Here is a 22,041-nt window from a genome sequence, read left to right on the forward strand (position 1 = left end):
GTTGCTCTCAAAGTGCACCAGATTGATGCTTTTAACTTCAATATTTAAAAAAAAAGTCTTCCCGGGGGCATCTTTCTGTTTTGGTGGTCATGCCACTACCGGGGGGGGGGGGGGGGCGCCAGCTAAAATCTTGCCTAGGGCGGCAAATTGGTCAGGGCCGGCCCTGGTTTTCACTATAAGTAATGGGTTTTATTTGGGCGGAGACAAAAATGTATACTTTTTGACTATGTTCCATCTGGATTTACTCTGACACTGAAACATCTTTATTGATTCTGACACTTCTACATCCAACTCACAGATGTGACCTTGCTTTGATAAAATAAATTATTCATATAACCCTTTTAGAAGTTAAGTTATAGTCCTTTGTTTTGGGCATGTCATTTTCGAGCCTGAAACCTGAAAAACAGGCTTGGGGCTTAAGAGGTTAAAAAACGGTAACAACGGACTATTTTTCTTAGCGGATGCATGTCAATTTAAATCAATACATACAACAATTTTTTTAATCAATAAAAACATTTTCTAAATCCATAAAAGCATTTCAATTAATATTGGGAGTCATGTCGTTACTTTGTTGAGAATATGGCCATGTAATAAGAGGGATAATTTGCAGCGACTTGTTCCTTATGGGGAAAATAACACCCTTCATGCAGATCATGATCCCTCCGCTACGCGTCGGGATCCTGATCTGCCGACGAGGCTCCATTAAAATATAAATATTTTTAGTGAATTACTGAGTTTAGGCACGTTAATAACGTTTTAATGAAGTTGAATACAGTATATTCATATGTGTCAGTGATTTCATGTCAATTCGGCGAACATTGATAAATGATCGTGGTGAAGATGATTAAATTAGGATTACAAATCGAGAGCCGGGCTGCATTTCCTCCCGTTCGTTTTTTTCGACTAAACAACATTATTTTGTTAAATAACAACATGGTGATGTTTTGTAAATTATTACATGTCTCTTATTTAGCACAGAGTATGATATCCGTGACATAATGGATCTTAACAAAGTTCCGCTGTACATCCAGCGTACTGTATCTGACTTTATTTCACATGAGCTCCAGTGTGGAAACCCACTGCACCCCATGGTGGATCAATGATCCATTGCAGCTGGCTTCATAATAATTACATTTATTTATCACGGGGGAGGTCTCAAGTCAAGCTGGAGGTTTTCCCTTGAGCGAGGGCAGATCACGTACCAATCACGGCCCTCGCGTTTCAAACTGTCTGAAATGAAGCGCTACATCTGTAGGACCAGGTGGAGGGATTATATCTCTTCGCTGGCCTGGGAGCGCCTTGGGATCCCCCAGTCAGAGCTGGTTGATGTCGCCAGGGAAAGGAAAGTTTGGGGCTCTCTGCTGGAACTGCTACCCCCGCGACCCGACCACGGATAAGCGGGAGAAGATGGATGGATGGATGGATGTGAGAGAGAGAGAGAGGGGGGACCGTGATGTTAGCATCTGGTTAGCTAGCTGCACTAACGGACATAAGGAGCTGTTTCCACAACAAGCTGGAGGAGAGTCCTCCCCTGTCAGACTGAGGGGCTCAGGTGAGCTAAAGGACTCTGAGTGTTTAGAACGGGTTTGTCACAAATTATTCAAAAGATTATTTCTGCGGCACACCTTCATATGATCATTATAGTTATACAAACAATAAGAGAATAAATGAAAAACAGGTATGAAATACTATATGGCAGTAAAACAAGAATACAGTTTAAAAGGGAAGAGATTTTTAAAATATCCATAAAGAAAATCTGTTTACAGTTGTGTTTCATATGGGTGCTGAGAGAGGTATCCATAGATCTCTTCATGTTGCTCTCAAAGTGTACCAGATTGATGCATTCAACTTCAATATTTGAAAAAAAATCTTCCAGGGGGAGCATCCCCCCGGACCCCCCTAGCGGAGGTGAGTATCCCCCTAGAGGAGGTGAGGTCCGCCCCCCACTCGTAAAAAATAGCACTTTACTCCTGCCTATATGCCGTGAGCTGATTATGGAGCCTTCATTGTAACAGTAATTCAGATGCAATTAGCCTATATAAAAGGCCTCAAATTGGAAGCACTGGCCGTCTTTTTCACTCAATTCTGCAATAGGTAGATCTCGCCTTTCACCTAGGCCGAGGTCGGTGATCTTGGGCTTAAAAAGGTTGGTGACCACTGATTTAGATGATCACGAAAAGAAAAAAAAGGCTCTTTTTGCATAAAATATATCTAGCTTTTTTTTCTAAAACCTGCAGAGGCAGACATTGTTCTGTAACCAGTGAAAATGGGAGCCCTTTAATTCCACATTGGGTATTCAACTAGGATATCATGTTGTCTACTTAGCATTACATGGAACTCATGTGTAAAATTAGAATGAGGACTTAATTAGAAACCAGCTAATATTGAAGTTCAGGCTCCCAATTATTTGACTATACTGGAAATAATTGCAGTGTGTGGCAGAAAAGCTAGAGAAAGTGCAATATGTTCTCTGTGGGTGCATGAGTGACCCATAGACCTAGGGAAGAAGCACTCCAATCAATTTCTCACTCTGGGTATAGGCATAGGACATAAATGCCCACAAAAACTCAGGGGCTATGACTAACCGTGTCAAAAGGGTCTCCAGGCATTATTTCTTACGGTTATGGAGAACAGCAAATCTTATTTTATGTAAACATACGTAACATAATTAGAAAATACCAGAAGCCACCAAGACTCTTCAGACCCTCTTCATTTTAATGCCTCAAACCGTCAAGTTCCCACTCATTATAATTATGAATGAGTTGTTACTTGAAACAGGTAGCATTGTTGACTCTAGCTATTCTGCAAAGCTTGATTGTGTGCTTTGAATGGGAACAGGAGCAGAGACTTGGCATTCGAGGCACAGCCATTAACTGTGCGATGCTGCCAAAATGATTATTTTTCCCTTCAAATCTCTGGTTGATTTTGTTAGTCATTATCAGACAGAGACAAAAGTATTTTTAACTTCACAGTTGGATGATACATTTGAAGAAAATGATATGCAATAAAGAAAAAAAGTAAAAGATAAAAGGTCAAAAAACAAGCAGGCCATATTTTCAGATATATGACTTCCCGTCCAGGTGTCTTATGGTCATGAGTTTAACTACGCCCATAGTTCAGTCTATACAGTCCAAATGCAAATACAATCCATATGGAGTCCATTGCATCAATCACAACTGGAATGTGAACCACATTGTCTCACATGTTTGGGTGAATACTGAACTGGATTTCAAAAAGTACAAAGCAATGAAGCAGTACTGCCAGTTCAGTTACAATTTCATTGAAATGGTCATTGAAATGCCAAATCAGAGTCCCTCTACAGATTGTTGTTCAGCAATCCTGACCATGCATTGTTTAATTAGTTTATATTAAGAGAGTTGTTATTGGGCTAAATGTTTTAATTGCTCAATTAAAACAGAGGTTAGATAATTATGCAATGGACAGAAAAATACACTGCAGTATATTCAAATGAGCATGTCCCCGGAAGCAGGCACAGAATCTGGTGCTGGTTGGGGGGGGAAATGATTTGACATGCAGCGCACATCTCCAGTAGTTAGTCGTTCTTAGGCAACGGGCAATTAGAGGAGATAGCACCGCCGTTATCTGCGGCTGAATCTGAAGGCAGATTCCAGTATTAATAGGCAGGCAACAACTGAGCAAAGAACTGTAGATATCCTGCAGGCAAAATACTTTAAGCACTGTTTTACCTCCTTGTACTTCTGTAGCGAAGGACATCTCTTCAATCTTCCACAAAACATAAAGAAATGAAACCATAACGACATCTCATTTTGGAGAAACTCTTGGGTCACATCAATTTACATGTAAAGGAATAACAGAAAATAACAAAGCAACACAAACTTTTACAGCAGAATGGCACCGAATGTATTTCAAGGACAGATTTGATTTGAGCTGGTCACTAAACCCACAAAGGATTTGGTTTTTTTTCAAACTGGTTTCCTGTTATTGTTGTAAGGCTAATTAACACGTTAAAGTGTTCAATTGACACAACAATTATTGGAAGTAGTGGAAAGAAGATTAGAAGAACATAGTGAAAAAGATAGATTTAAAAAAAACTTCTCCTTTGTGACTTGCTTAAAAAAAACATAAAGGGTTGATGGAAAATACACTATATTACGTAGCGGTGAATACTTTTGACTCAAATTTGAACAGTATGGGTGTTGACATTGAGATTGTACCTGTGTTGCTGTAGTTATACGGATTCTGTGAAGTCCCGGTCCACTTCTCCCAGGCATAGAGGAAGTTGCTGTAGTTCGGCTTCATCTTTCATGCTGCAGAACACAAATGTAGAAAATGAAGCTAACACGGCTACAAAACATGTGATTCTCAGTATGCGTTAGAGCAGGGGGGTCAAACTCAAATACAAAGTGGGCCAAAATCAAAAAATGGGTACTAGTCGAGGGCCGGACTGGTTCAATGATTATTGAAAAAACGTATTGAAATTAACTTATTGCACATATTAAACCTGGAACTAACAAAGCTTAAATGATTGCCTATAAAAACAACATTAAACATGAAATATTCTGTTGCATTCATTTCTTATGGCTCTATCTGCAGCTTTTCCGGAGTCATTTTTTATGATTACAGTTTCCCACAGGCCAACAACAGCTTCAAAAAAACTATTTCCCTCAAAGAACAAACCAAACATGCCCTGTGTCGTGAGGGAAAAAGTCCAGAAGGAAACATCCATTGAAACTCAGTGTGCTGCTCTGTGATGCTAGTTCAAGCAGATACTTGGCATCTCATCTTGGATGCAAGTTCATCAATGTTTGGAGTCGGGCTCTGAGCGGAGGAGACCCTCAGGATGGAGTGAAGGTGTGCGTGCAATATACCGGCGGGCCAGATCTAATAGTAATTAGAAATTATCCTGCAGGCCGAAATGTAATTTTGCCACGTAATTCAATGAGAAGAACCCATCAAAGTGAAAATATCTTCTGGTGTGGATATTACAGCATTTTACTATTTATTTTGCATACCTGGCTGGCCTTGAGATGGAGGAGAAAGTTAGTACTGCTCTGATTAACTTTCAAGAGCCTCACAATATATAGGATCAGAGAAGCACACAAACTGCTGTCTTTCCATTTTAAATTATCCCAGGCATCCTGTTGTTTGTATTTCATCTTCTTTACCTGCACCCTGAAGCAAAATACCCACATTTTAACAACCCCTTGCATTGTTTTGCCACAGTGCAAATTGTCTGTGTGAATATCTCTTATGCAGAGCTGAATGCTGAATTGATGAGCAGACAATATTGCTGTAATCCCATAACATTTTAATTAGAACAAAAACTCATGTAGGCTGCTCATGAATTGTCCTAAGGTAAGCAAAAATAAAACACAAATACAAATCTTCATATAACCCCAAAGAAACATTACCATGGAGTCTGCTCACTAATTAAAGCCACAGAATGAATGTAAGACTCAATAGGCCACTAAAGTTGGTAGAGCTAATTACTGCAGCGTAAAGGAGTGAGAACAACAGCATCACAGCCGCGATAGCTTCTATAGAAGCTGATCGCCTTAAGGGATTAAAAGTATGCAACATATTTGTCTTCTTCCTTGTTGCCTAAAGCAGTGGTTCAATCTCCAAAGAGTGAAATATGGAGTGGATGTGATTGATTAAACAGGCTGTTCATGTTCTTTGTATTAGTAAAGAAAAGACACGTCTGGGAGTTGTTGAATTGAAGAAATCCAGTAGGCAAATACAACAATAAGTGTATAAATAGGTGTGCTTTTTTTTGCTGAAAGAAACTGGTGTGGTGTTTTTCTATGCTGCTGATGAAGCCTGGTAATTACAGTGGATTGTCATTTTCATTTAACTTCATTTCATTTAGCCTTCACTTTGTTAAAGTAAGCAGATTTCTTGTTTTGTTTTGCTCAAACCAATCTGTAGCTACTTTATGCCCCGGCCACACGAGGACGAAAACGGCTAAACGCATAGGATTAACGCAAACACAATCGCAAACAAGCTTCCGTCCACACGCAATAGTTATCCGGATAGTGTCTGTCCACACGAGACCGCTCCGTTTAGCTCCAACCGCTGGAGAAGCTGCAGTACATATGCAGGAGCCTGTACGTGGCGCGGTAACTTCCTCCACAAAAGCAGCGAAGAAGCATGGTTGTCATGGTTGCCCTTCTGTTTATTCTCCGCGGTGGGGGCCGAGGGAACCGGGCAGAGTTTTTCGCCAGTCAACGTGTATTCAAGTTTAAATCTTCCGACACAATTATAAAAGTGCCGGTCAAAGGTCTTCTTTGTTATTTATTGAGCTTTAAAACAAATGAATAACGACTCTATATAATATAATAATAAAAATACACGGAGCCTCTTTTTCCACCCTCTCTTCGGACAGCGTCAGTGTCTGTTTCATGCAGCAGCTGATCCAGTATGAGTGACCCGGCCGACAGTAAAAATAAACATATTTATAACTAGTTTAGGTAGTTTGAGAGGTGTCTCCGTCCTGTCAGATTAGACTTCACTCGCGTTTATGTCCATATCGAGAGAAAGATAAATAATCTGAATTCAGTGTGCAGTTTACTTTGACGCGGGGGTGAGCAGCAGAGGCGGGGAGAGGCGGGGCTATTGCGCAATCATTATCAGAAAATGATCGTATAGGGCGTACACACGGAGCCGTTGGACCCCCCAGAGCGTTGCGTATGCCGTTCTATCCACCTTGGGACCCGTTATCGTTTCCGCAGTCGTTTAGTGCCGTATTCGGTCGTCCTCGTGTGGCCGAATGGTCTATATGACACTAAACAGTAACGCAAACGACCGTTTTCGTCCTCGTGTGGCCGGGGCATTAGATACCTATTTCAATCGTTAAACAAACAGGAGATGTTGGCAGAATTGCAAGAGTTCCGACGTCTAATTAAGAGTATTGCAAAACACACTGATTTCACATTATTCTGATTTTATACCTTGTATAAATGGGCAACACACTGAAAACTGACACTGTTCAAGTCATTCCACTAACCAGGATCATAATATGATGAAACTGCCCCGAGCCTACTCTCTGAGTGTACCCATGCCCACTCACATCCTCCTAAACATCTGGCTTAAAGTTGCAAAGAAACCTTAACAGTAATGAGAATCGATGTCGGTGCTAAAAGTATTGGCAGTCCAGGCCAGGAGCTGCTCTCTGTGCATCTTTATTAGTCTGCAGAAAGAGTGGCTGGTCTCTAGCCTGCCAGCTCTAATAGGAGTGCATTGATCAGAAGGTCAGGCCGGGCTGGATCCAGCCCTTTAATTGCCCGTGTCACTCCTCGCTCTAATTCCAACAATTGTCAGTCGTCTCCCAGGTAAACCAAGGCCACCGTCACACGTGGCAGTTCACACCGAGGTAAGGCTCGGGACGGAATAAAGATCGAGCAGAAGGCAGTCATTCTTAAAGGTCCCATGTCATGGCCATTTCTACTGATCATAATTCCATTGTTGAGGAATACATGTATATTGTGCAATTTTCCAAACTCACATTGGTTTCTCATACAGCATCTCTGTATAGTATGTGTATTCACTCTCTGTCCTAAACGGCTTGTTGGAGCTCCTGCCCCCCCCCTCCCTGTGAGCCCAGTGGCCGTCTGCGAGACAGCGAGACACCGCGAAACCCAGCCTGAAACACACACACACACACTCGCAGCCTGACTGGGAGTTTGTGTGTGTGCCCAGGCTGAGTTCGGCAGTGTCTCGCTGTCTCGCCGACCCCATATCAGTGAGCCAGCTCACAGTGTCTCGCTCCTGGCAGCAGCCAGCCTCGCATCGTCCCGCCGAGTGTGTGTGCTCCGCGGATTGGTCCATTTCGACCAATCTGCGGAGCCGTTACGTTACATCACTATACCCGAAATACGTCACTATACCCAAGAAGTAAACAATGGAAAAAGAGAAATCTCCAACGAGGCGTTCTGGGGCAGCATAGACAGGTATTTTCTGTGTTAGAGTTTTACTCGCTACAGGGTGTACTTTGAGGGTGTGTGATAAAAAGCTACATAACACACAAGGGGACGGGTACTAATAACCAGAAAAGCATGACATGGGACCTTTAACATTAAAGTGAATTATGCATCTTGTTCATTTTCATTTGTTGGGGGAAAAGACACATTGAGCAAATTAGGAACACCAATTCATTCGCTAATGGTTGTATTTTCCTTCTGAATTCCTAAAATTTGAATTTTGCTTTATTATTTGCAGTTAATATGGATGTAGGTGGTGATTCCAAAGACAACTTCCACATTTTGGACAATAAATCAACCAAACCACAATGTTCCTCAACTTAATACACATTTCTTACAGCCCTTTATGCATCCTCGTTCACCACATCGCTAAGCAGTTTCACCTAATGGCAACTGTCTGAATCCCAGTTATAGACACTTCAGTAACATTAAGCTACTTAGTCTGCCCGTTAACATTAGCTACTGAACCTTGCATTTACAAAGATGATATAAAACAGACTTCATATTAAAGCAGCAGTTAAATGCAATTTACTGCCTCTTCAAAATGTTGGAGAATGCATATTTCCTTAATATCATTCAAACGTTTATCTCTACAGAGTGCATTAAGCAGTGAGCAGAAGACTGACAGAGAAAAGGTCTGAAAGCCAGAGGAGACAAGGGGCAGATAAGAATTTGCCAAAAGGGATAGTATGTCAAACAAAACAAACCTTTAGGATAAGCCTCCACTAAAAGTATTTTTGCCTTCGTCTTACAGAGTTTTAAGTAATAAAAACTCCCTTTGAAAAGCTGAAAGAAAGATGGACATTTTTCTTTAAATGAGAGCTAATAGCACCCAGCCTCCATGTATGATGCCAGCAGGGTAGATAAACGCAATCCTTCATTAGGTCTAATTACTGTACAGGAAGATGAATACACGCTTGCCCACCCCTCCCCTTTAACCTTGGGAATTAGTTTTTTCAACCTGCTTGTACTGATACCAAAACAAAATACTTACACAGGCAACAGCTCTTACTTTAATAACTCAAATGTACTCAGAGAGTCCCCCTGTGTATTAGGAGGTTTTAGTATTACACTTTAATTAAAATATCTGTGAAGATCTGGTGATTTATTTCATACACTTATTCCTTGGAGACGTAAAGTTTTCACTCAGTTACCAGATGGAACAAAAATATCTTTCTTGGTTTTAAAGGTCTGTCCATCTCTGATTCCAGCACCACGGGGCTCTGAGGGAGGAAAAGCAGTCAAATCCTTTCACAAATTAGACCAGATGTCTGGCAGCTTCAGACATAGAGCTCTGTCAGAGTCGTATCCTGGCTTTAGTGCTGGAGTTCTTTCAAAAGTCTTGGCAGCTAATCAGCCGCTATCTTTCCTCAAAAAATCCCTGTGACAGCGCCGTGGCTATCTTTACAAAACCTACCAGGTGAGATAGTTGAACATTCATTCAAAGCTTTAGAGTTTGGTAGACTCGAGAGGAATCACATAAACCAATCCACTGTGTGGCATATGTCTGGCTGGAAGCCTGCCACATAACACAGGTAAATAAAAAGGCCTTGATTTGCTTCACATGTTGCTCCGTCTGAATCCTAAACATAAAAGCCCATTCAGATAAAATGCGGAGAAGACATATGCCAACTAATCAAACCTGGGACCCAAGGGATCCAACGCATCTAGTTTGGGTTCCCATTAGCTTGAAATATGTAGATGTCATTCAGACAGGACATGATAGCCAAGGGTAAAGTATGCAATGATGTGACCACTTTTTGCTATAATCAAAGTCCTCACAGCTCATCACCACAACTGAAGATTTGGTTCAATCACCATCATCAGCACCGCCTGATTAAAAGTGTGGCTCTCATCTTTCTGAAAAATAAGGCTTCTGTGAGAATAACTTTTCTATCCCAAAGACTTTGGGGATGGAGGTCATCCTCAGATGATCAGGTAATCAGTGTAAAGCTGTTGTTCAGCTCATGAATTTGAAAAGTCGTGCATGTTTGGTGTGCAATTGCATTTTTTTGGCGCATTAAAATGAACACACATCCCCCATCTACTTGTCAATGTCACCGCAGCCTACAGACTTACCGGGGTATGAAATAAATTGACTTCACACCTTGCAGAGACTTCACATAAGATCAACGTCCATTGAGATCTGATGAGGAGATTAACCCCAAAGCTGAAAGCTACATGGCCTAAACGACTGACCACAGGGAGTGATAAAGGATATTGCACTGAGGTGGTTGGACTAATTCCATCAGCAATTCAGTGTACCTGAGGACAGAATAGGCTGTGTATAGAAGGTGAATGTTGAACCTGTTATGGCTATGCCTGGAAAATAAAACCAATGCACTTAGGTTTTTCCTGGGTGTATACAAGGTCATTGAGAAAATTCCATTCATCTCTCATGTTACATACGTGGAACCGCAGGAAATCCCACGTGGCTCTTGGAGTATGAGCAATCCACTGCTCTATTTTTTAAGCCTCCAGGGAACCGTACAGCGTCTGCTCCCATACTGTCATTTAAGCTAGTTTATTTTTATACCGGAAAGATAGGTGATGTTTAAACTTGAGAAATAGATTTATTTTTAACAGCCTTTTGATTGAAGTGGAACAGGAGGAAACATAAGACATCTTCTACGAGGGAGGTGGCTATAATTAAGTTACTATGCCAACTCAAATATCTGCATCAACTTTGCCCTCGTCTTTACCTCTGCAGCACATGAACGGGTAATAAAGAAATATTCTGATCGAGAGTAAGCTTGGAGTAATACTGGAGCAGAAAAAACTCTCCCTTGCTGACATTACTGTACCTTTCATTGCCATACGTAACAATAATAACATACAATTCTACTTTTTGATAAGTCCTTTACCCGTATATAGAACTGGGAGCTAAACAATGTATTTTATACCCCAATCATTCCACATTAGGTAAAAACATGTATTTTTAAATATAAAAAATTACAACCCAAGACAAAATATAAAATATTATTGGAATCAGTTAAAGGTACACTGAACCGCTAATAGATTCATGCAAATTCCAGCTATCGAACAGCCTCCTTAAGGCTAAGTGTGCACTATGCATCGCTTAAGTTAGAAACATCCAGTTGACCTCAGCATTAAATGTGATGTGGTTCATGTGAACATTAAATGGCTCAATCATAATATAATAAAATATATATAATTGAAGTTCCCCAACAACCGGTTAATGGCAAACGAGACGTAATGTTATTTATGTTGTCAGTTTTTCATGATGGTGACTGAAGGATTTAACCATATTTTATTAGTTTACGGGCTGTTGTAAGCATACAAAAGAAAGTGTTGTCGATATCTCAGTTTAGTTTGCAGTGGTTGAATTGATTTTGGTATTTACCCTTTGCCCTACTCCATTCACTCAATGCATTGTTTTATGATGGGTATGGCATGCACTATTATTGCAGAGCCAGACCTATCTCCACACTTTATTTTTGCACTGTGCAAGCGCTAAAGGAAAGTCGTGCTGAAGCCATCTTAATTCTGCACAAAAGGTATAAAAAAGAAACGCTCCATTATATACGCTCCGTATTTCTTTAGAACAGACACATTCGTCTTGGGCGGTGCTAAGCGAAGGATGCAGCAACGACGCCTTTGGAAAATCGGTAGCAGAGATAGCGGGAAGGGGGGAGAATTCCTTCTGAAAAAGGCTGTATGCGCAGTCCACATCCTGTGAGTCAGACCAGTATGCACTGTGCACAAACCCAAAATACACACAAGCTTATTGATTCGTTCAGATGGCACCCTCCCTCCGCCTGCCTCCTCTTATCCAGCTTCCAACTTCCCTTGAGGGTCAATAAAACATCTCATAATGAGAAATGTCACCTTTCCTCACCCAGAGTTGGACAAAAACAATTTGGTTCAGAACATGTGGAGCGCTCTCAACATGGCGCCGTCCACAAAGCTAAGTTTAGCATAATAGCCTCGGGCAGAAAAGTCAGACAGATTTAGAAGATGAAATCAAAATAGTTCTTGGGAACTATTTTACAAGAAGACAGGACAAACAGCACAGACTCTGCTTAAATATAATACTAACAAACAAACAGCAACGAAGCAAGAACCACTATGTTTATTAATGAGCAAAATGTCAGCGTTGGGCTGTAATATTGTATACATTTCATTTAATGATGGGATTAGTGGGAGCAAATGATGTTCAGGCAGTGTTTAAATCAAATGCAATTACATCAGGATGAGAACCACGTATATATGAAGAGCTACTTCAAAATAAAGCCTAATTATTTTGCACTTTCAAGTTTTTGGATTAACTTTAAAACCATAATTAGTGCAGGAAACAACAGCTGATAGATACAAGGTGTGCCAGCTGATTACTATGTTGCATTAATTAGGCTGATGATGTCACAGGCCTGTTTACCAAAGTAAATACTACAACATCCAATTTCTTAATGAAGCAGTTTGTCATCAACAGAGTCAAACAACCTTTGAACTTTGGAATAAAAGCTTCAAAGACATTTCATTGTGTACATGAAGTTATGAACAGTGGGCGTTGAGTTGTCGATGTCTTAAGGCATGTGACATATTTCTAATTAATACAATTGAGTAATTACACATATGGTTTTCAACAGCTGTAGTGTCCTGCTCTAATTGTTGTTTTGAAGTCAAACCAAAGGCTTGAAACTCAAACAATGCCTCCGAGTAAATCTGCGCTTTTATGGTTATCCTGATTTATTTTTGTAACCCTACTCTATGTAAGAAGTGAACAACAATGGCACAATTGTATAGCTTAGAGCAGGGGTGCCCAACCAGTCGATCGCGATCGACCGGTCGATCGCGGGGAGATTCCCAGTCGATCGCGAGATGTGTCTAAAAATAGAACAACAATATTCAGTGTTATCGTTAATGTCCTATAACATAATCTTCCTGTGCCAGAATAATGCACTTGAACGCATCAAAGCTTTGTGATTGGCCGGAGTGACCCCATGTGTCGGGGCGTGGCTTGTGGCTTGTGGGCTGACGTGACGTGACGTGGCAGTGGGCAACGTTCGCTGAAGTTGTCCGTGTCAACAGGAGTGACAGTCCGCACACACACAAGAAGTGTGGCAGAATGGCAGAAGCAAAAAAGCACCAAATATATCATTTTCACTCCGAGTGGGAGGATGATTAGTTTTGTGTCTATTCCAATTGAAAGTCCATCTCTCTCATCTGCAATGCGAGCGTGGCTTTATCGAAGAAGGGTAATTTAGGAGCGGCATTTCAAAACAGTGCACAAACGCTACGAGACGGAATTCCCTCCTAATTCTGCCCTACGCTCCAAAAGGGGAGGGGCCTGAAAGGACAGCTAAATGCACAGCAGTCCATTTTCACCAGGCCCAACAACAAGAGCAAGGCTGCTACCAGAGCATCTTATCGTGTCAGTCACGTTCTTGCGAAACACATGAAGTCTTTCAAAGACGGCGAAGTTGTGAAAGAAGCTTTCCTGGAGGCTGCTGACGCGCTTTTTGGGGACAGTAAAAATAACAGTAGAATTTCAACAGGTTTTTGATATAATAAAAACTCAAGTTAGATATCGTTATTAATCAGCTGTAAGTTTTAGTTTGTTTGAACTTATTAATTATAATTATTGTACAAAATGGTATAAGAATGCAAACATTAAGATCTGTTCTGTTTAAATTGATTATAGTCTATTATCAATTCAGGTTAAGAAGCTAGTGTTGCTTGCATCCTATTTTAAAGGCATTTATTTTTATAATCTACTAAAATGCAACAAAAAAAAGGATTTGATTCTATTAATTTTGTCTTTTTTATTGCACTTTGGCAGCAGATTCCTGTGTAGCTTCAGATCTGAGTTGTCTTATTAGTAAGCCTAATTTATACTTTTGTAGCAACGCTATTTTTATATAATGGCAAAGAAAGGGTTCAGAGTCTTTTCTTTTGTTCCTGTGTCATATGTGGCAGCACTGTTCAATGTTTCTTGAAAACATTACCCACAGTGTGACGTGTGGATAAACTCCAACTCTGTATCAACAACACTGTTGTGTAACTTCAGTTAAATACTTGTATGTGTGTAGATTAGAAAGAGGTAAGATAAAGGATCTGCAGTATTTTATGAAGTATTAATCGTACGAAGGTCAGTTTTATACAAGTAGAAGTGTGTATTTACCTACGCCTCTCTATTTGGACTGGTAGATCTCGGCAGACTGGCAACTTTAAAAGTAGCTCTCGGTTCAAAAAAGGTTGGGCACCCCTGGCTTAGAGCATACTGTAAACACACAACCCTGTCTCCTAAAAATTACGTTCCCACAGAACTAAACTGCATTCTCAATTACGTTTAGCTAGAAACGTATTTTCTCCCACGTTACGTTTGTTATGAACGTATCTCAAATACGTTTATTTTCTACATATCTTCTAGAAACATATCTTCTCCCACGTTACGTTCGTTATGAACGTATCTTAAATACGTTTATTTTCTACATATCTTCTAGAAACGTATTTTCTCCCACGTTACGTTCGTTATGAACGTATCTTAAATACGTTTATTTTCTACATATCTTTGCCATTTATTGCCTTGCTTATAATAATGATAATAGTCATTTAAAAATATCATTTTAGAGCACACATTTGAAATCGAGAATCGGGCTCGACATATGGTTAAATTAAAATCAGTAGGCGAGGCTGTAATTTCGGCAGCTGTTACTCTCATGAGCGAGGCAGAAAATAATAGTTTTAACATGCCAAAAAGCTGCTGTGTCGTTTATTGCACCTCAAAGATTAAAACAAATCCAGAGTTACTTGTTTCTGTACTTCCTCTAAGAAGAAAGGACAGTAACAGAAGAGCTCTGTGGCTTCAGGCTTGATCGCCGTTCAAATGACAGCGTTGGTTTCCCCAAAAGTGGGCGGGGCTGTAAAGTGACGTTTTACTATCATCTATTATTCAAAACCATTCTATTTATTCTAACGTAAATTACATGCCAGTGTTTTATCTTTTTATTTATTTGTTTTTATTTTAAATCGTATAATGTCGGACTTTTTTCCCGTCTGTGAGGAAAATAAATGGGGTTTAGAGCCTCAAAATACTGAAATCTGTATTTTTTTAAATCTTTTCCTTCTAATTTGTTATTCTTTTCTAAATAACACACTGTTATTTACTCAACCATAACACACAATTATCCTTGTTTTTATTTATTCGTTTAATTCTATAATCTTGGGCTTTTTAGCCGTAAATAAAGTAAATAAAGTCATCACATAACGGCATTGTAATACACGGTTCGGCTGCATTAAATATTATACATCTGCCGTAGTTCTTTATTTATAGAGCCCTGATGAGAAGACTTCTAGACAAACATGAGGAACTGCCGCCAAAACTGAATACTTGATGTGGATCATAAATATATCAACAATTAAACAACATCTTCAATTTCTTTTCACAAAATACGTCTCCTTGCAGTATCAATAGTAATTCGGCTGACTTTTATATTTGATCCAATTGGTAGATAATAGGTTATATTTACACCATAACGGTGCACAGCTGATAGAAAAGGACTTGTAGTTTTTAAAGATATTACTGATTTTCTTTGAATATAAGAATGTAAATACTGAGTTGAGAGAATAGTCAGGGGATTTGGGTGATGGGAGACACATCTATAGATTCAGAATTTCAATAGCGTACCATTAAATGACGGATATACCTTTCTGTCTGTGATGTTTTACAAATCAGATATTAATGTGTAGAAGTAAAACATGTGAAATAATATAGCAATATCCTGTAAAATTATGTAAAAACATGAATAAAACTACACATCTTCAGATGTTATACATACATAAGTGTTCTACACTAATAATACAAAGTTATTATTAGTATGCTGTGTGTACCTTGTGTGCACCGCCTAGTGGTTAAAGCACGTTATTGAATTATTTTTGTTGAATAATGTTATTTGATGAAAACAATATTAAGAGTACATACTTTCATAGGGGGAAAGTAGAAGGTCAATAATAGAAATATAGAATATAAAAAGTCAAGAAGATACTATAAGTGATCTCTACAATAAAACAGTTTAGTGCCGGATGTACAAAGATATTAATATGAGGATGTGCAAAACAGAAAAACGAATTAACCTTTATTAACACATTAAAGAATACTTTAGGTTAAGGTCTTATTTTAAACAAGAAAAAAGCTTTGGGGGTATCTATCTACAGATAAATATAAAGCCTGACAAAGTACTTAACGTCTAATATATTGCTTTCCTGCAATGTTAACTATGTTGAAGCACTTCTTTTAACTGATATTATACACATTAATTATACTCTTATGTATGTAGGTAGAATAAGAAATGTGCAGAATATGACAGTTTAATGGTGGAGGTACACACATATTGATAGATGTCTTGTAATGCGCTGTTGAGGAACCTGCGACCCAAGTTGTGTATATGATCAATAAACCTTAGAAAATCTTGAAATCTTGAAAGGGATGTGCAAAATAGCCATTATACAGTTTTTAATGAACTATTAGTAGAGAATAACGAGTAATGAATATACTTTATAGAGATCTGCAGATAAATGTTTCGTCTTCTCAAGCACCACCTATCAAATATCTCTCCTGATTGTTGGCACTTGACAATCACCTTCCCTGAATTTTACTCAGGTGTAACTAAAGTCTGCTTTAAGGGTTGTTTATATTTCACATCATTAATCAGAATCTGCAAAGTAACTCAACTAAATGTAGTGGAGTAAAAATACCAGATTAACCTCTGAATTGTAGTGGAGTAGAATTACAAAGTAACAATGAGCTGTCGTGTGGGTATATATTAATGCTGCCCATTATGGATATAAGCGATTTTCACCCATTTAGTAATTACATGTTTTAAATGTGTACACACCAATGTGTTTCCTATCGCCTAAACCTCCAGGGCTGTACACAGTTTAATACTGGCAACTTCTAATTTTGGGAAAAACGTCTTTTAAAACTACAATTCCCAGTAGATACGTGCCATAGAGAACATGTTGCGAAACACAATAGCCAGCATGTGTATTTCTCGGGGGGCGTTCGAGTCCAGTTTTGAATAGTCTGCCGTGGTTTCGTTCCATTTCAAAGAGCTTGACGCTCGGCGTAACCTTGGCGCACTGCCACTCCAACATCACGGGGTTTGTCAACGGGACTGTAGTCCCAAACGATAGCTGGGGATTATGGGTAGTGTAGTGTCTTCGGCCATCCTAAATCTCGAAATGTCCCGTCTGTTTCTGGTGACTTTATTTACGGCTAAAAAGCCCAAGATTATAGAATTAAACAAATAAATAAAAACAAGGATAATTGTGTGTTATTGTTGAGTAAATAACAGTGTGTTATTTAGAAAAGAATAACAAATTAGAAGGAAAAGATTTTAAAAAATACAGATTTCAGTATTTTGAGGCTCTAAACCCCATTTATTTTCCTCACAGACGTTTATACGATTTAAAATAAAAACAAATAAATAAAAAGATAAAACACTGGCATGTAATTTACGTTAGAATACATAGAATGGTTTTGAATAATAGATGATAGTAAAATCTACGTCACTTTACAGCCCCGCCCACTTTTGGGGAAACCAACGCTGTCATTTGAACGGCGATCAAGCCTGAAGCCACAGAGCTCTTCTTTTACTGTCTTTTCTTCTTAGAGGAAGTACAGAAACACGTAACTCTGGATTTGTTTTAATGTTTGAGGTAAACGACACAGCAGCTTTTTGTCATGTTAAAACTATTATTTTCTGCCTCGCTCATGAGAGTAACAGCTGCCGAAATTACAGCCTCGCCTACTGATTTTAATTTAACCATATATCGAGCCTGATTCTCGATTTCAAATGTGTGCTCTAAAATGATATTTATAAATGACTATTATCATTATTATAAGCAAGACAATAAATGGCAAAGATATGTAGAAAATAAACGTATTTAAGATACGTTCATAAGGAACGTAACGTGGGAGAAAATATGTTTCTAGAAGATATGTAGAAAATAAACGTATTTTAGATACGTTCATAACGAACGTAACGTGGGAGTAAATACGTTTCTAGAAGATATGTAGAAAATAAACGTATTTTAGATACGTTCATAACGAACGTAACGTGGGAGTAAATACGTTTCAAGCTAAACGTAATTCAGAATGCAGTTTAGTTCTGTGGGAACGTAATTTTTAGGAGACAGGGTTGAAACACAACAGTAAATTATTATTATTTATATTCAGGCCCACTGAAATTGGTAGATTTTATAATTGCTTGTCTAGTAATATTCTGTTTATTATCACATAGAACACAGAACAAAAAGCAAGTTGAAAGTCAAAAAACACAATGAATTAATTGAATGTCAAAATTGTAAGCGACTCTATTTTCCGTTAATGAACTACATTCATTGACTCAGCTCTGAAAACAATCCATTTTAGAATATTATATGTTTGACAGCATAATAACTAAACAATTAACTAAAAAGAACCGCTATCAAAGCGTTCCATTAATGGTTTCCTCCACTACTTTCAATTGTCTGTGAGTAACACAGGGTCTAGACAGGATTCTGACAGCCTCACCTACAGCATGCAAAATATTGGAGTTCAATTTGAGTTTTTTACAAAAACAGCACCCTAGCCTTGTGGTTCACCAGAAACATGTCTGAATAGATTGTAATTGAATTGAGCTATGTAAACCCAGCGCCATATAGACTGAGAGTTACAACATTCACTCCAATGGACCACTTTTTTACAGCAATGGCGGATCGTGGAGCCTCTCAATCGTTCCCCGGAAGTTAGTGCCAAGGCTAGCAGAGCTGTAGAGTTGCAGCATAATAGACCGTTCGTGACGGACTTTTAAAGGTAAGAAGAAGTTTAAAGATTTATATTACGGATATTATCAGTACATCTGATTCAAATTAACATGTGTATTAAAGGATGTGAGTGGATTATCCCTAAATTAGTAGATTTAGGGAACGTTTACAGATAACAGATCAAGCTAGGATACCGAAGCAAGTTAGCAACAGACGTTGAACAGCCTTTTAATTGTAAATTCCGTTCTCTTAATGTCATTTGGTCCAACGTTGTTGAATTAGAGAAGAGGGGCTTCTAAACGGGATTGTATGCGGGGGTGGAGGGAGTTAAATATTAGATAAATATAACTTTGGTGCGTGTAAGAGTGAGTGTTTTTAGCAGAGCCATATTGTGTCCTTGTGATTATGTTGATTATTACCTGTCTGTATAATGTTGCAGCTCAGCTGATTTTGGATTGATGGCAAAGGGAGAGGGACTTAAGTGAGAGTGAAAACACAAGGTAAGTTTAATACTACTGTTTTATATAAGTAAACACCTTATCTCCCCAAGGCAATTTCCCATCCAATAGGTGTGCTATATAGGTGTGTATAACCCTTTCTCCTGTCTGTTTATCCCTCTTTCAGCACAAGAACCAGAGGGGGATTCAATGGAGCCTGAATACCTGCACTGAGACCCTCACCCTGCACCCTGAGTCTCAACTCTGTGTTTTTCAAGCCTTTCCCTGTTTTTTGTATTAAACAAAACATTAAGCTTTCCCAATGGTGTGGTTTTCGTTTTGTGAAAAAGTGCAAATGCAGTGTTTGTATATAATTACATCACATATTTGTTTGCTGTTGGTCGTGAAATTGCTCCTGCTGACTTGAGCCAGTCATTTTTTCCTCCGCTCTGTGTCAGTGGGGAAGCTGTACATTCGTACTCCTTTCTCGGAGCGATTTGAGCATCCCCAGGCAGCACAGCAAACCATGGTGGCGACTGGGAGGCAGCATAGCAAACCAGGACAACACGGAGGAAAAGGCACAGACAAACTGCATGATATGCTATTCAATGTTTATTGAATTCCATGTATTTGCAATGGATGTTCCTAAAACAACACATTTAACATCATCATCATCATGCTGCTGCTGCTAGTCCTTTGATAGTCACCTGTCGGTCTCCTGTCCTTTCTGAAAGCCATAAAGATGACATTAGTCATTTAGATAACTTGTGTCCTCAATTACCATGGTTACTGAAACTACCATGACTTTAAGAAAATGGTAGACATTAATCTAATCTGAATTTTAAAGCATTACTTTAGATCCCCTCCCTCTAAATATATCAATAAACATTAGAAAGTGATGCTCCTGACTACCATACAGGTTTAAGAAGATAATATTGGTTTTAAAGAATTCAAAGCTATAAATAAACAGCAACAGGCTCTTTAACCAAGGCACTGTTAGCCTACCATGTAAACTAGTTGTTCACACTAAACCTAATATTATCACTTAATATTAGCAAATTCTATTTTATGTTTTAAAACATATTGATGTAAATACATACACATATCGATTTGTTGTATAAATATTGCAAATCAAAACCTTTATTCACTAATAATTACCAAAAATCGTAGTTCTATCTCCTGTTATCAATGCATTCACATTGCCCGCCATGAACTTCCGGGGAACGATCCTCGTCTACATGAACCACGTGACGATAACCGTTTTTGGACTTCCGTTGTCGTAACTCTTCTATCTATATGGCGCTGTGTAAACCCATTGTTTGCTTTTGATGAAAAAGGCCTATATAGCATTATAGATCTAGTCTAAGTGCATGTAAGCCTGCCTGTTTGCTTCATTAATATTCCTGAACAGGCTTCCAGCTACACACTGCACACTGATTAGCAAGGACACGACACACACTTTATATGTGGGCTCTGAAAAGCACACGCAATTTCAAGCAATACAAATATTGACCATATGGTTGAAAGTGGGTGTGCTGTTATGGTAATGCATTTTAATAAACTGGATGAAGACTGCAGAAGGAAAACACATAACAGAGACGGGTCATGAAGAGGAAGGGTTATTTTACATACACCATCAATGACTCAGCTGCTTGGCACTTAGGGGCATACACATAAATGTGGACAGTCCATCACAGTATTAATGAGATAATGACTGCTGAATATGCGCATCCGTGTACATTGAACAACCAACCTTATCCTTATATTAACCTTATATTATAGTGAACAACCAACCTTATCCTTATATTAACCTTATATTATAGTGAACAACCAACCTTATCCTTATATTAACCTTATATTATAGTGAACAACCAACCTTATCCAGCCTTACTCATAACTCAATTTATTGTTGCTTAATAGAGTGTTTGCTGATTAAAATACAGAGCTGTCCGTGCTTGTGAAAGGATGCTGGAATTACAAAAACACCTACATGAGATGAGTGAGGGTTTTTTCAGCACAGAGCACTCGCCACCATTGTTCATCTCTATGTAAGCACAAGATCACAATGTAACACATTAACTAAGCTAAATTGATGGGTTAGGGTTAGGTGATTGTTGAAGCTTGGTTCTGTTACATGAAGGGCTACTTTAGCCAACATCGAAAAGGAAATTAACCTCAAATGCTGTGCAGACAAATGTACTTTTGATAAGATGATGAGTTGAAAACTTGAAGGGTCTTTCTAACAAAGATTCAGAATGTCACTCATGAGGTATCTTGTGATAATTTCTCAAATAAATCCTTCCTTATTTAAATAAATAAAAAATAGGTTGAATCACTATTAATTCAATACAAATATATCAAGTATAATTCTGGTCACGGTCTATATGCAGGGTTTCCCACACATAGACTATACTTGGGCGGGCCGCCCAGGTATATTAACGGCCGCCCAAGTATATTGCGCGACCCATTTAGGTTTATTTTTTTATTTATTTTTGTATTCGTCCGTGACCACGACGCCATCTACGATCGATTAACTTGTGGACAATGATCCCTCGCTCCCTTGCTCTGATCTCGCCTCCTTCTGGCCTGTTAAGTGGCCTGCCTCACACAGGGTGACTGGCTGTCCACATGATGTGGCCTGCCGACATGGCCACTGTCATACAGATCATAAATCAAAGCCCTTGATTGGTCTGTGTGTCATTCAAGCTCGGGATAACCTCAGCTCAGGTGAGGTAAAGCACTCTCTGAGTGTTTAGATAGTTAACTTAGTCTAAGTTCTCAGTGGGTCTCAAACGGTGTGGTCACCATTTATGTAAACACATATTTCCATTTGAGAGGGTAGTGATTGGTCTAATGGAGAGTGAGGTGGGCTGAAG

General features: G+C 39.0%; 1 protein-coding gene across 2 annotated transcripts in view; it reads right to left on the reverse strand.

Moving 5' to 3' along the window:
- The window catches only part of enox2 (ecto-NOX disulfide-thiol exchanger 2), a 209,660-nt gene that overhangs the window by 181,593 nt on the left and 6,026 nt on the right, over positions 1–22,041 (reverse strand). For both annotated transcript variants that reach the window (XM_034208127.1, XM_034208125.1), the window contains exon 2: positions 4,197–4,289. In XM_034208127.1, coding sequence (XP_034064018.1) covers positions 4,197–4,281 — 85 coding nt within the window. In that variant the 5' untranslated portion in view covers positions 4,282–4,289. The remainder of the gene's footprint in view (positions 1–4,196; positions 4,290–22,041) is intronic.

This window comes from Gymnodraco acuticeps, unplaced genomic scaffold, assembly GCF_902827175.1.
Source record: "Gymnodraco acuticeps unplaced genomic scaffold, fGymAcu1.1, whole genome shotgun sequence".
Classification (NCBI taxonomy): domain Eukaryota; kingdom Metazoa; phylum Chordata; class Actinopteri; order Perciformes; family Bathydraconidae; genus Gymnodraco; species Gymnodraco acuticeps.